The 14,838-nt window shown below is 39.6% G+C and overlaps 1 protein-coding gene across 3 annotated transcripts in view; it reads left to right on the forward strand.

Annotated features, from left to right (window-relative positions):
• Positions 1-14,004, forward strand: part of LOC122772492 (protein diaphanous homolog 3-like) — a 217,830-nt gene extending 203,826 nt beyond the window's left edge. For all 3 annotated transcript variants that reach the window (XM_044030596.1, XM_044030597.1, XM_044030599.1), the window contains one exon: positions 13,582-14,004. In XM_044030596.1, the coding sequence (XP_043886531.1) occupies positions 13,582-13,946 (365 nt within the window). In that variant the 3' untranslated portion in view covers positions 13,947-14,004. The remainder of the gene's footprint in view (positions 1-13,581) is intronic.
• The last annotated feature ends 834 nt before the right edge of the window (positions 14,005-14,838 follow it).

Raw genomic sequence — 14,838 nt, forward strand, 5'->3', positions numbered from 1 at the left:
ATTGTACCTGGTACCAGGTACTTTTTTTTAGTACCTGCGCTGGCGAGGTTCCGAGCGAGCTGAGTACTACACAAGAATCAAGCCAAACAATGCCAAACTGTAGATCAGTTAAAACGACTTAACAATACAAAAAAATGTGGGTTAACAATGACCAGGGAAATGTCTAAAATATCAATATTTAACAGAGGAGTCTGGTGTATTTAGTGACAGCACTGCTGATCGCAAGCGGCATCACAAACCCTGTCGCTTCAGTTCAGTGACTGTGTCAGACGGAGTCTGTGCTCCGGTCATGGAGGAAGTGATTCTAATGATTCAGTTACACTGAAAACAACTGGTTTACAAGTCGCTAGTCACTCGTTTGTGTGTCGCATGTAAAACGAAGTTTAATGTAGCGGTGCAGTGATGACTACGCCCACGTTGAGTAGGTACAGTTTTTGTAGTGGGAAACCAACCTGTGCCGTGTCGTTCCGTGGAACATAGTGGAAAAGGGTCATAAGTTTATGTTGAGGTTTAATTAGTTACAGTAAGTCAATAGATACAATGACAGTGTAGATAAATGGTCAGATAGAACGATTGACTCATTGGCAAATATATGCTGTGAATATCTTCAAAAAGATATGCAGAGAAATTGATGTTTAATGCTTTATTAGGTCACTTTTATTTTATAGTACGGTGAAGCCTCCAGGGCTGCTGATGGTGTTGTGAGGGTAAAGCTCATTATCTCACTCACACACACACACACACACACACTCTCTGCTCTGTCTGTTTCTTACACTTTTGATGGGTCCATGTTGACTTTTTTTTTTTAAATTAGAGGGTCTGGAGCACTTTGATGTGACTGAGTCTGAGCTGTCAGAGGCAGGGTGCATTGCAGTCTTTCTACACTAATTGTGCTGCTCTTTGTCAATTCTAATGTTCTTTTTTTAACTTCAATTTCTGAAGTGAGAAGTATGGAACCAGTTCCTTTTTGCATTCAGAAGGAAAATTAACCCTTATCCCTTGTGGTTGGTGTGAAGAAGAAGGAGGAGAGTCATAGTGAGTTTTAGACAGTAAGAGTGAAAAGGGAAGTGGATGAGATAAAGGAGGCAGCAAGGAGAATGTGGTTGTTTGAGAAAGAGAAAGAAAACCTCATGTTGATGGAGACGGGCTGGTTACCAGATGGGTTTTGTCAGAGAGAGGGGGGACATGGGGTTGTTAAGAGATGGAGGCTGATGTGGCTGTCTGTAATGCAATATGGCAGATGCGATTTTATTTTTAGGACACAGGGCCCCAGAACGATAGGTTTTATAGGGTTTTGAGTGGGTTGATCTTTTTAAATATTCAACTTCAATGAAATATGGAGCATGACTCCGGGCTGTTTGGAATTCATAAGTCTGTTTGGCAGGAGTGGCCCTGCATATTGAGAGCTGTCAGAGTCGGCCTGAGTGTTAAACACAGCCTCTCAGCTGGTGGTAGAAACAATAGCCAGAAAGAAACACCACAGAGTGAGTACAGGAGATAAATATAGGTCTGTCTGAAATTCAGCTTTTTAATTATCCTCTAATATAAAGAGATTGTATTTGCTTTTGATTTCTTTATTTGTGTGTGTGGTAATGCATGCCAAATGCTGCTGCAAAATATTCCAACAGTTTATGACAATGGGTATTGCCAGTGTCTACTAGGGATGGACATGAGTATTTGATTATTTGTTGATTTATATAAAGGAGCACCATTTTATAAAATGCTGCATCTATTATCACTGGTGGAAGTGGTACCAAGCATTTATTTATTCTAATTTGTGTGTGTTTGCTTGAAATTTTGGTTTGATGAAATTGGCAAGATTTATTGAATGCATCTCATTAGCTGCTCCCATTCAACACGTTTGTGAACCCTGCATTACTTTGCTCTCATGCACTGAAGGTTGTTTTTTTTTTTTTTTTGACAAATAGCATTAGCATATTTCTAGCATTTTGCCTCATATTTTGCCTCATATTTCCAGAATACTAAGGCTGGGCTTTAGTATTAATTAAAATGTTCCTGAACTATATGTGAGTTGTTTATAGTTAGGTACATATATATTTGGACAAAGACACACATGTTGCCTTTGTATGCCACTACTATAAATTTGAAATTATTTTGGAGCCCATGAAAATAGATATTAATGTATAGCAATGCTTATAATTCCTCAACAGTTAATGTAATTCTTTTGTTCAATCCCTGAAATTAAAGCCATGGGTCCACACTTAATCACATCTGATTGTTTCATTTCAAATTCATTGTGATGGTATACAGAAGTCTTTGTCCAAATATTCAGTATATGTGCCTAACTGTACAAATTCAGATGCCTGTGATTGAAGTACCGTGTAGAAGATATTTGACTGCAGCCTTTCATGTTTACCTGGTGCTGTAAATTCCTGTAAGAAACTGCCAGGTGATTCATTGTTTCAGTTGTTAATTATTAACTTCATGATAGGCAATAAGATAAAAAAACAACAACAACAACAACAGACACATATTCATGCCTAGTTTCATGTCTGTGATGGCAATTTCCTAATGAACTTTTGTTATCTTTGATATCTTACCAGTAAATTAAGCTTACTGACTTTATATATGTAGGAAATGTGACTTATAGTGTTTGAGCCAATAACTAGTGTTACTTTAGTGCATCACATGGAATATTTAAGTCACATCAGATACTCTGATATGGGTATTAATTCTAATGAATCAGTAAGAAATCATGTGGTGACTAGGCCTGGGTGCCAAACTTGGAACAATATCTGCATTAGGGATGGGCATGAATATTAAATTACATTCAACACTTTTCCATTATTTATTTTTTTCTTTTTAATCAACAATGACCTTCGCTTGGGAGGATAATGCAAGTTCACTTTCATGTTCAGCACCAGTTTAATTGCTCTCAGCTCCACTCTTACTCATTCTCTATTCTCTCTTTTCCAACTTGACATTGTTTTCCAGCAACTCAGGACAACTGTGCTCAAGTGGGCGTTCCACTGCATGCAAGCGGTGAAGGCAGACTCGGACTGGCAGTTGTCGTTCTCATTTCTGCCATGTGGAATTCAGAAAACCAACATGGTGCAAAACTCCATCAATAGATTTAGTTGTTTTAGCAATTGTTTCTCAGTCGTTTTATTGGAACAAATATGGGAAACACAAAGTCGGTTTTGAAATAACACATTTTTCAGAAAACAGAACAGCTTCCACAGGTTAAAGTGTCAAGTATTTAGTGTGACCTTCTCTTACACTTGACCCTGACTCTGGAGTGTAACCGTAATTAATGTTATTTGTAAATCCTGTGTTTGCTCTACTATTTCATGTCAAGGGATATCTGCTCTGAGAAAGGTCTACTACTCCAGGTTTATTCAACACATGCTTGGGCATTACATGTATATTAGGGATTTTATTTCCAGGTAAATCCAGACATGTTAAACAACTGGAGGAGATAGAGTAGACACCATATTTTTAGTAGAGCAAAAGCATAGGAACAGATAGACTTGAATTACATTGAAATGAATAATACCTAATATTTAGTGTCAAATCTGCTCTGTGTGATGTTGGTCCTCTCGATGTTTTTTATCAAATGACTTGGGTTGAAGGAGCTACTTTTCTCCTCCTCTTCTTGACAGTCCAGCATAGCACAGGTTACAGTCTGCTCTACTTTTGTCATCACTGCTTATCTTAAAGTATTTCCAAACTGCTGACATTGCGACACATTCGCTTATTGCCGCGCCAGTATCGGAGCCGTTTTATGAATACAAATATGACTACGCGAGGGCAGCATCAATACTGGCATTGGTATCGACACCTCACCAACATGTTGTATGAGTTGACAATTTGATATTATATATAAAACCTACTTTCAGTGACATCATTCCAGTCAAAATATCAATGACCACAGAAGTCGTGAAAACAATATCCAAATCTGATCATTCTTATTAACCTTAATTTAATTGCAGTCCATTTTAATTTGCACTTATTTTCCACAATTCGCCTAAATCTATCATTTGTTTGTACATATTCAATTATTGAAAAAAGGTACTTTTACCTACTATTACCAGTTGATTATGGCATCATCAAAGGAAAGCCACCAGCATTCTATTTATGTTAATGTTCTTATCCTTTTTTCCTTTATTGGCTCTGCTTTTTTTTCTGCAAAATGTGTTTGCTGTCGAGCACAATCTGTTTTGATGTGGGGAAATAATTCATCAGATGCTTGTGGACTGAAAATGTCTCATGCATACAGTACATATGGATTACATCTGTTCTCTCTGATCCCACAGAGTCACTACAACACACAGGAGTCTGTCAGTTCTTTTTGTTGTCATATTAACTTCTCTGTGGTCCAGCGGTTCATTAATCCACGTGACTGACTGATTGGAAGTAAACAGAAAAAGTGTGTGCTTTTGTCCGTCCATCTGTCTGTGCATACATTTGCAAGTCGATTTCAACTTAGCGTCTGGAGGCGTCTGAGGGATCAATATTTTCCACTGCCTGTGTGACAGGTGTACACCACTTGAGAGCGCAGTGATAGAAAGCCTTAGTTAGTGTGGAGCCACTGAGGGGAAAATACATATGCATTAGGCTAAGACTGCTGGGGATATTTACCAGAAGTAACCACACAAAAAACAACAGGTAGCAGAGCCTGAAACCAAGACATGTTTAATTCATGGTGGATGCAGCAGAGTATGTTGGTTGTACACGTGTATCAGTGAACGAGCCGCTGCTTATTAAAAATGGACTGTATGGATGTCTGTGTTTGTGTTTGCTTCGATTCAGTGATGTGTGTCTGTCAGGTTGTCATGCAGTGTTTGTGTCTGCTGTATGCTTTTGTGTGTGTGTGAGTGAGGGAGAGAGAGAGAGAGAGACGGCAGGCAGTGATGCTGTCCCTGTATGAGGAAACTTTCTCAGTCCATTACCCTGCATGTAGCTATAATGAGAATAAAGCAGGAGTAAGAGCACGGTTTGCTACAACCATCTGCCTGCTGTATTTCCTTTGTGTTATACAGGCACACTGGTCTGTGTGTATCATGAACAATTAGCCCCCCACTATGTTACATTTGCATATTCATGATTTTGTTGACTGTGGTCTGAAGTTAATCTTATGTGTGTGAGTGCATTTTAAAAACCTGCAGTCAAGTAAAAGTAAAAAGCTTGAAATGGGTAATTTACAAAACAAGTATTCTGCGATTGGAGATTGTACACACATCAACCCGCTTTCCTTTGGAGGTGTAAGGCAGAGCACAAATGGCTGACTCGCACAGTCGCAGCGCTTCTCATTCACTTTAAATGGAGACACATTCCAGCAAAAGTGCTAGCCAATCACATCACATTTATGTGTTTAGCTCAATTGTTCTCCCTGTTGCTGTGTTTTTTTTTTTAATCAGCAGTCAACACTGGCAGACATCAAATCACATTCACTTCAGCAACGTTAACAACACTTGCTACTGAGTTGCCCATGTCAGACGCTGCTATTTTAACCTCCATTAGTCACACGAGTCTGGAAAGGGTGTATGCACCTCCACCTTTCAAGAGGCGTGACCAGATGACATATGCAGAACGACGGGAAATGTGTCAACAAACTTGTAGTTTTCTAGGAGTGATGACTAGGTAGTAATGGTGTCTGACAACTTCTGCTTTGGGGGAGCTCCGAATAGCAAGTCGCTTAAAACAGTCGAATCAAAAGAAATGTTTTTGACAGTTTTTTAGGAGATTCATGTATTTACCTTAAAGTTTGCAGGCTTTAACTTATACCACTTATAATTTATATTTAAAAAAATGTATCCTATTATTTTATCCTGTTGTAATGTGAATAAAAGCACAGAAGGTCATTATTCCTGGAAGGGGCTACTTCTAAGTCCACAACCAATATTAATTTACCTCTAGTGCATTTTCTTTTAAAGCACAGTCTGGTGGTGTAATCATGTCTGCTATATACTGACACAAGATGGTAGATACTTTTTCAATTTGTTATGGTTAGGATATGTTTTGGACTAGTTGAATCATCAACCCATCATTATAACATAAATGAACTATAAATGTTAAAATAATTGGCAAACAAAGTGTGATATCAGTCAACCTTGAACTATAGCGATTTTCTCACAAAAATAATGATGTTTTTGTGGGATGCTTTGGAAAATGTCACATCTGTTGCACGTTATACTGGACTGGTGAATGGTGTGCACCCCAAAAATAAGCTTTGTTTATTTAAATTTGATTCTCAATAGCGTCTTCCTGTGCCGTGGGAGTCCGTAGTGTGTGTATATGCAGGGAAGCAGTACTTGTGGCAGGGAAGCAGGCTCACTTTTGAGGCATTGTTCGACTCACCAAGGCGTGTTAACGCAATGTCACGCTTGGCTGCAGCTCACAGTGGCTGGGGTTCACACTGAGGGGCAGAAGACTTGAGGGACATCCAGCTCAGCTCTTTCTATGTCGTTCTTTTTTTGGTTTTAAGCAACAAACCGCCACAACACGCCTGCTCATCTTCTCATGTTAACTTGATGTTAATATGACTCAATCACATCTGCTTATGAATTGTGGATGAAATATGCCGACATGTCTTGATAAAAGTGTCCACTCTGTGCACATTTGTGCAAAGATCACTGCCATGTCCAATTATTTACAAGAGTGTTTACTATAGTTTTCCTTGTGGGTGAGTCAAAGAGGGAGTCTTATAAATGTCAAGGAACTGCCCTCATTTTTCTTTTGAAATAGTGGAGTTATTGTCTAGGCTTCACTTACCGTGTCAGTGGATGAACTCTTAGGATGTTTTTGTCACCTTTATATTTGCCCTATTTTCAACCCATAGTTTTTACACTTGAAATAGCATCCTCCCTTTTTAGCCAAAATTGTATCTCCAATTGTATGACCTGCACACCTCTTTTTATTAATGACTTGTTTTTGTATTGTCCTTCACCCTTAATGGTTTGTCACAGAATATGGCTGTTTACTTCTTTCTTTTTAAGATAATGAAAAAAATGCTTGACAAGTTTGAACGCTCGCTCCGGATAGCTGCCAATTACTACAATAAATATTTTCATTAAATTACTTGATTATTTAAATAATAGTCATTAATCTCAGAAAATAAAAAAAAAAAACAAAAAAAAAAAAAATAATGGCATTTGAAACAAGGTAGCTTTGAGGCAGTTTACAAATTAAATAGTTTTTCCACTAATTCTGATTAACAAAGCGTTTATTTGGGGTTTGTTAATATTTGTTAAATAAAAGAGGAGAAATAAAAATCATAGTTTAAAAAAAGACATAGACTGTAATTCCCTGTAACAGTGACAGTGATTGTTTAGTGCACTTTAAACAGTAGAGTACGAGGGCCATACTGAAGAAAAAATTTTTTTGTAAAATTACAATATTAAGTCATAATATTATGAGAATAAAGTCAGAATATTACAAAAATAAAGTTGCAATATCATGAGAATAAAGTTGTAATTTTACTTTCAAAGGAATTCTCAGATGATTATCATCTTGTTGCAGGTTTCAGATGATGAACGTGGAGCATCTTGTGAAGTTATGCTTTAGATAAGTTCTTCACAAATAAGGAAATATTTTATCTTTTCATCAGCAACCCTCTGGTTATAAGCCCAATTTCTAACTCTCACTCTAACCCATGGCCATGGGCATGGGCTTTGTTCTCACGTATTTTTACCCTGTCCTCTCTCTCACCCTCTTGCCTTCATCGTCACATATGTGCAACTTCATGACATTGCATCTGCAGCAAAAATCTTGCAGTGATCCACCACTGCTTCAGTGTAAACACTGCTTTCTGTGCTCTGTTTTAGTCCAAACCAAATCTTAATCACTGCCTTAAAGTCCTGACATCATCTCAAGATGTTTATTGTTCCTATCTTGTTATCGTCTCCCTCAATATGCAGGTCTCCTCCTTCCTTTCATTGCTTGATCTTGCCTCTGTTTTCAGTTCAGTCTTCAGACAGTGCTGCTTTACACATGCACACATACACACACACACACACACACACAGACAGATAACTATGATGAGCAAGCAAGGGACAAACCTTCAATGACTGGTGTGTTGCCAAGTAATGATATTTAATTACAGCCAGCTTAATGCACCCAGGCAAACTAACAAGCTGTCTGCTAGCTTTTATCTTTTTAAAAGACTCACTCTGGGACACTGACACATCACTAACATTTATGACACCATACATTTTCCAACTCCCACGAGGCTTTTGCCTCTTCTTGTTTATGTATGCACAAATGCATAAATGCATGTGTGTGTTAGATTTTCATGACAGGGTCGTTGTGGCTAAAAGGACATACAGTTGCAATATGATAATATTTTGAAATTAGCATAGCATTGGGAGGTAACGGTGTCTTACAGTGACATAATATCATGGTAGCCAAGTCCATGGGATGATATTTAATGCAATATTGTGGCAGTAATATTTACAATTCATATGCCTGGATAATTTGAGTCCCCTCAAACGACACACAGATCCACTGAATCCATGAAAAGACACACTGAACTGTCTTATTAATCAATTTAATGAAGTCCCTGTTACTGTTATTTCCTGGAGTTCTTGTAGTTGTACTCAACATGCCCATGTGTGCCTGGCCAATGTCTAATCGTTGTCTTTCTGTCTTGTAAACTTACTTCTCAACTTGAGATGATTTGACTGAAACTCTTACGGCTGAAACTCTTCGTCTCGGAAGTTGTGTTTTTTTTTTTTACAAATTATGACCATCGGTGTGTCAGAGAGACTTCACTTTATATTCGCAATCATTCATTTATTAGGCCTTACATTTATGTGTCTAATTGCTGCAATGATCAACTATTAATTTGACAATTTGACAAATCTATGAAATGAAATGAAACGTTTTTTAACAGAAAAGCCGTAATTGTCATCATTACCTTATAACACAACCTAATAAACTAATAAACACACAGCTCAGTATTTTTTTCATTTCATTGTCTGTTTGAAGACCAAGAGGAGAGGTCTGTTTCCAGTATAGTCTAATAAGGATAATTGATGGTTTCATCCATATTTTTAATAAATCAATGGTTTAAAATTCAACATTTTGCACAAAAAGCATGTTATTCCCTACAGATAGTTTAGTCACTGTTGTTCCACTTGATACAAAGCACAGGGCAAATAGTCGTCGTTAGACTGAACATGCAGTGAAGTGCCAACCCACAGCTACTGTAGCTGTGTTGTGATGTATGTGGTTGTAGAAAGTGCGTTTTTGATCTAACTTCCAACTTGTTGTGTCAGTCACTGCACGGAGAGAATAAGTCACTTCACTGTCAGTATTTTTGCGAGTCGGCATGACGACTCTTCTTCTTAAAGTGATCAAATAGAGCAAACTTCACAAGAGTAAAGAGGAAGTGGGGGGGAGTGAGAGATGAGAGGAAAGACTCGTCTGCATCTGTATTTGAAGTGGCAAATGGAAAAGTGCCAAATGATCTGACGAGAGGAAAATGTGAATTCCTTTCTGCAGCTATTTGCAGCAGGAGAAAAAAAAGTACATGATCTGTTTTCTGTATTAGACAAGGCTTTAAAAAAAATGTGGAAAAAAAACAAAAAAAACTAAAGCCATCCGCGGAGAAATTTATTAAACATGACATGGTCCCATTTGGAAAATTCTAATTCTCACACTATTCAGAGCAGTTATATGTGAGATTTTACTACGTGTTTTCTGCTTCAATAGAACCTGAGTCAGTAGCTGGTGGGCTGCGTGATTTTCAGTTTAGAGACAAATTTCACAGCAAAGCTCGGAGCAAGAGGAGACATACAACTCAGTCTGCCAGCTCTTTTATTGTTGTTTTTCAAGTGCCTTTCTTTTCTTTTCTGCTTTTGCCTTCCAGCAAAGTAAAGGACAGCGGCTTACCAAGAACTGTGATAGACTGCTAGTTTAGCAAAATCGCATTGTGCTCATGTTTTACAGACTTCGGGGGAAACACCAGTCTCTGGGCTTTCTCATGTGCCAACTGTTTTGCTGCAATCTCTTTAACGGCTCTTCATGTAGATGAGTCCATTGTCACCACAACAGTGGCAGGCGGTGCACGTGGAACAGTCAGGAAACCGACAGCAAAGCACTGCTGTAGTCTAGACTTCAGTGTGTGTGTGTGTCTGTGTGTGGAGGCTCTGTGCTCCAGGCTGCCTGCCTACTAACATCTCCCAACTTCAAGAGAGCAGAGGAGAGGAGAGGAGGAGACAGGAAGGAAAAGCTCATCTACATTGAAGCAGTGAATATAAACGGAGCAAATGATTTCACATGAGGAAATGTGAACAGCTTCCCTGCTGCTGTTTGCAAATGGAATGAATAAATGTCCTTTTTATTCAAGAATTCCTTATAAATATTTGTCACAAAAATGTAACACACTCTTTCAAAGCAAGGCTAGCGTTTATATATATAAAGCACTTAACATTCAGGTGCTGCACAGAGGCATTTTAAAACAAAGGAAACTGAAACACAAAGGAACTGAAAGAAAAACAATACACAATTCATAAATCAAAAAGATTTTTGAAAGGGGAATTAAAGTCTTAATGTGAGGTGAAGGGGGTTAAAAGAAAGAAATGGCCATGTAATAAATTAAAACATAGCTTTAATTAATAAAAACATTAACAAAATATATATTAAATTATACAAAATAGGTTTTTTTTAGAATAGTTAATGACGGTGTGACACAGTGGTCTGGGGTAGAGCGAATTGTCTTTGAACTGGAAGGTTGTGAGTTTGATTACCGGCTCCGTAACCGCCGACAGCCATGTGAATGGGTATAGATGTGTTGTATGAATGTGTGAGTGAATGGATGAATGTAAAACTGTAGTGTAAAGCAGCTTTGGTTCATCATCAACACTAGAAAAGTGCTGTATAAATACAGAACATTTACCATTTCATTATCTTTCCTCACAGATAGTATCGATATTAGCTCCGAGCGATATTTGCCTGGCCCTGAGATCAGGCAATGGGCACCGCATTGACCCTAGAATTCGACAACGACCTCGGACCGGCTCATCAGCTGAAAGGTCCGTCGGGCAGGGGAGTTGTGGGGTGTCAGCCAGGTCAAGGCTCGGACAACGAGCCTCGCACTGATTAGACAAGAGTAATGAGCGGGTGAATTAGTGACAGACGCGTGGGCTAAAATAGCCAACGGCAAATTGTGAACGCAGTAGCTGGTGTTTGACCGTTTCTATCATTTCAATACGTAAATAACATCACTCGATACACATGTACACTGGTTTACTGTGTATTTATAGTTTACACTATAAAAAGTCAAAGCTGAATTGCAACCTACTGTTTTCTCACACATTTGCATCAGTGTCAGGTCGCCCGATAGGTGCAAATGCACACTTCCACCGTGACGGCATGTATTCAACCAAGGACAACAGCGCCGCCTTCAAACACCTGATCTTAATCCAGAGAGGCCATTTTGATTGAAATTCCACTTGACTCGTTCTCTGGTGAAAACCAGTGTCAGTTGTTTGGTTGAAAAGGACCCACCGTTGAGTCGGAGACGTGTCTTACATCTCTAAGATGTGTTGTACAACTCCGATTAAGGCGTGCATTGGGAATCTAGCGAGGCTTCAAAGGAAGGGGCAGCTCGGTGTCACGGGCGGGCAGAGAGAGAAGAAACTGAACCTGCCAACACTTTGATCATGCTCACCACTAAAGGGCAGAGCCATGTTAGGAAGGGAAAAAAAAAAGGAATGTGTTTTTGGATAAGAGATCTTTTTGAAGAGTGTTTTTTTTTTTTTTATCTTTTTGAAGTGTGAATTGACACAGTGCTTTTAATTTCTTTCTGCGGTGAGAGTAAAATCGGTTCAATTCACAACAAACTATGTTCAAATGATATGCATTAAAATGACTATCACCAACCTTTATTATCAGTCGCACGTGTTTGTCAAAACTGGCACCAGCTTGTCGTCTCTCTCTCTCTCCCTCTTTTCATCTGCCGTGGATGACATTCATAGAAGTGGCGTCAGTTTAAAACTTCTGCAGACGTGTAAACATGATATTGAAAATGCAAATTGATGACACCGCGATTGATGATTCCTCCCAGCATTAAGCTCTGAATCTGCAAATGTGTGTTATTTGCAGATGTGTGCTCATGTGGAGCCATCGCCCCTATGGAGCTGAGAGAAGCAGGCGGGGGGGTGGGGGGGGGGTGACAGGTTTGTAAGGGGAGGAGTGAGGAACAGGACGTGTTAAGGGAGTGTGAAGCAGGCGGATCGACAGTGGGGAATAATTGTCATCTTTAACAATTGAGACGGCAACAACAGGAAGCGAGAGCTGAAAGGGTGAGATAATTAGAGGAGACTTGGATTTTCAGCGGTGGAAAGTGTTCAGTCACAGCAGCAAAGAAACACACTCCTCATTTCAACCTTTAAAAATTTTCCCCACCGCCTCTAATTTGAGCGCGTGTGATTTCTGTGCTTAATTGTGAAGTGGCTTCTGTCCTGTCTGCTCTCTTTCCACCCTTTATCCCTATTTATTTGTCAGAGGTTGTGTTCAGGGACGTTCCTTGTCATTCGTCAGCGTGGCCCATAAAACACACTGTCATGACTGACTGGCCACGCTCCAAACTCATTACCGATTGGCTGACAGAGCGGGTCGCTCGGTTCTGCTCCGCTGTGTTTGACTCCTGTTTGCCAGACATTTCAGGCCCAGGAAACTTTAAATGCGGCGGCGTCTCTCTCCTCGCGCCACTCCTCCCCGCCTCACACTCAAGGTCACATGAATATGGATTCACCCTCTCCTTCCAGCGCACACATACTGATGATGAAGTCTAAGATCTACTCAGAGGGATTATAATTCAGAACGCGGGTCTGATCGGGGGGCCGTCGCTCTGTTCTGCTGTCGGTCTGGACGTGCGTTTTTAGTCAGGGAAAGGCGGGGAGTCTGAAGAGAGCGGGGAGGAGGCATGAGAACGATGAAGAGGACTTCTGTACGAACACAGAGCTGAGATGAGGGAAGGAGGATGGATGATGATGATGGCGGAGTTGGGGTGGGTGGGGGAGGGTGTCATTTAAGAGGAGAACTGGGGGGAGAAAAGGACTGCGAGATTGGAAAAGGGCGACATATTTGATCAGCCATATCCATTTCATCATATTGAGCAGGCCGTACGCCACATTCAGCTGCAGAAATGATGTCCTTGTCACGCAGTGTGTATTTGTTTGTGCGTGTACATGGTAGGGTGGCAGGTTTTGTGTACTTTCCTTAAATGTGATTTGATTAAAAAAATCGATTTTCGATTCAAAATGGATTCATTACATTGAGCTGCTAATTTGAGGGTCGAAGGAGTTGTTCTGTCATGAAATCTGAATAAAGGGACAAATAAAAAAAAAGCTGTAAAATTTAGGTTTAAAGAGCAATGTAAATAAAATAAGTATTGTTTTTACTTTCCATTGTATTATGTTTGCCACCAAATGACTGATCCATCTATTTATTCCCTCGCTTTTTACCCTTCCTCCTACTTTCTGCATTGCATGTAATTTAATCTGTAATCTGATTAACTTCATTTGTTAAGAGTGAGCAGCACATCAACCTCTCACACACTTATCATTCCTACAGTTGTGCTCATTTCTTTGTCTCCTTTTCTTCCTCTCACAGAGAACAACAAGGCGCCTTTGCAAAGGTCTCGCGCTCAGCAGAATACAAATTCGGCCGCGGTGGAAGCTCCACCTGCAAAGGAGGTCCGTGACGAGTCTGCGGGCCATCCTTCTGCAGCCAGAGCTAAGCCTGCGGCGAGTACAGAGCCCGGCCGCAGGTACAAGAACATGCCGGGTCACACCTATGGGGTGGAAAGAGAGAGGGTGGTGGAGAGAGAGACGGTTAAAGTGACTGAGAAACAGCGGGATGTTGAGGCAGAGCGTCCAGTCTTTCAGTCGTCCTCCACTGGTGCTCCAGTCAACAGCTGCAGCACCAATGGAGACACAGACGTAGAGGCTCTTCTGGCCAAACTCAGGGCCTTATGAGGTTCCATCTACAGCGTATAGTTTGTATACACACACATATATATATATATATATATATACATATATTAAAACATGTTTTCAATGTAACTGAATGTATTTTAGCAATAAATGAGAAAAGGTGTAGTTTTAAGGGGTGCCAAACCTTTCAAACAGATATTACGTGACACACTTTTTCTTTGAAGATTTTCGCCCACACACACAGACGTGACATTATTTATTATTACTCACAATACTCCTCCGTCATCTCACTCGGGCGGAGCTAACGACTTCCGCACACCACTTTTCACATGCTTTATTTTCATGATTATCCACACAGGAGGACAGATTAGCTCGGGTCCTCTGTTTTCACAGCGAAACAACAAAAGCGAACCCGTCTCATTTTTCTAAGTAATTACAGCAGAGGGCTGTAATTACCTCAGACAGTCTGCTGTACTTCTGAGCTGTTCATGTTCAACTCCAACAGGAATTTAACGTTTGACTTTGAGCTGTCCTTGAAAGTTCTATTTATGATTATGAGGACACGATCGTTAACAGGCATCAATAACAGGACAATCAATTATCTAGGGAAACAAGAAAGGATTTTTTAGGGTGTTAAAAACTGATATTTTATAAAGGGATATTCTGATATACGCAGAAAGCTGCTCAATTAGTTAGTTCTCTGCCATGTTTAGCGATCAATTCTCAAATCTTTTATATCTGTTTCTGCAACTAAGACACGGGATGTTGCTCAGCACTTTCTTTGTAATCCAAAAATATATAGTCTTAATTAAAATGATGTCTTTATTTTGTCCTGTAGTTACTCATATGATTATTGTTGATCCCCATTTCTGATTCTACCTTTTAGTTTGTCGTTATAGATGTGTTATTTTCCTGAAGTTTGTCATGTATAATG

The sequence above is a fragment of the Solea senegalensis genome, linkage group LG7 (assembly GCF_019176455.1).
Source record: "Solea senegalensis isolate Sse05_10M linkage group LG7, IFAPA_SoseM_1, whole genome shotgun sequence".
Lineage (NCBI taxonomy): Eukaryota > Metazoa > Chordata > Actinopteri > Pleuronectiformes > Soleidae > Solea > Solea senegalensis.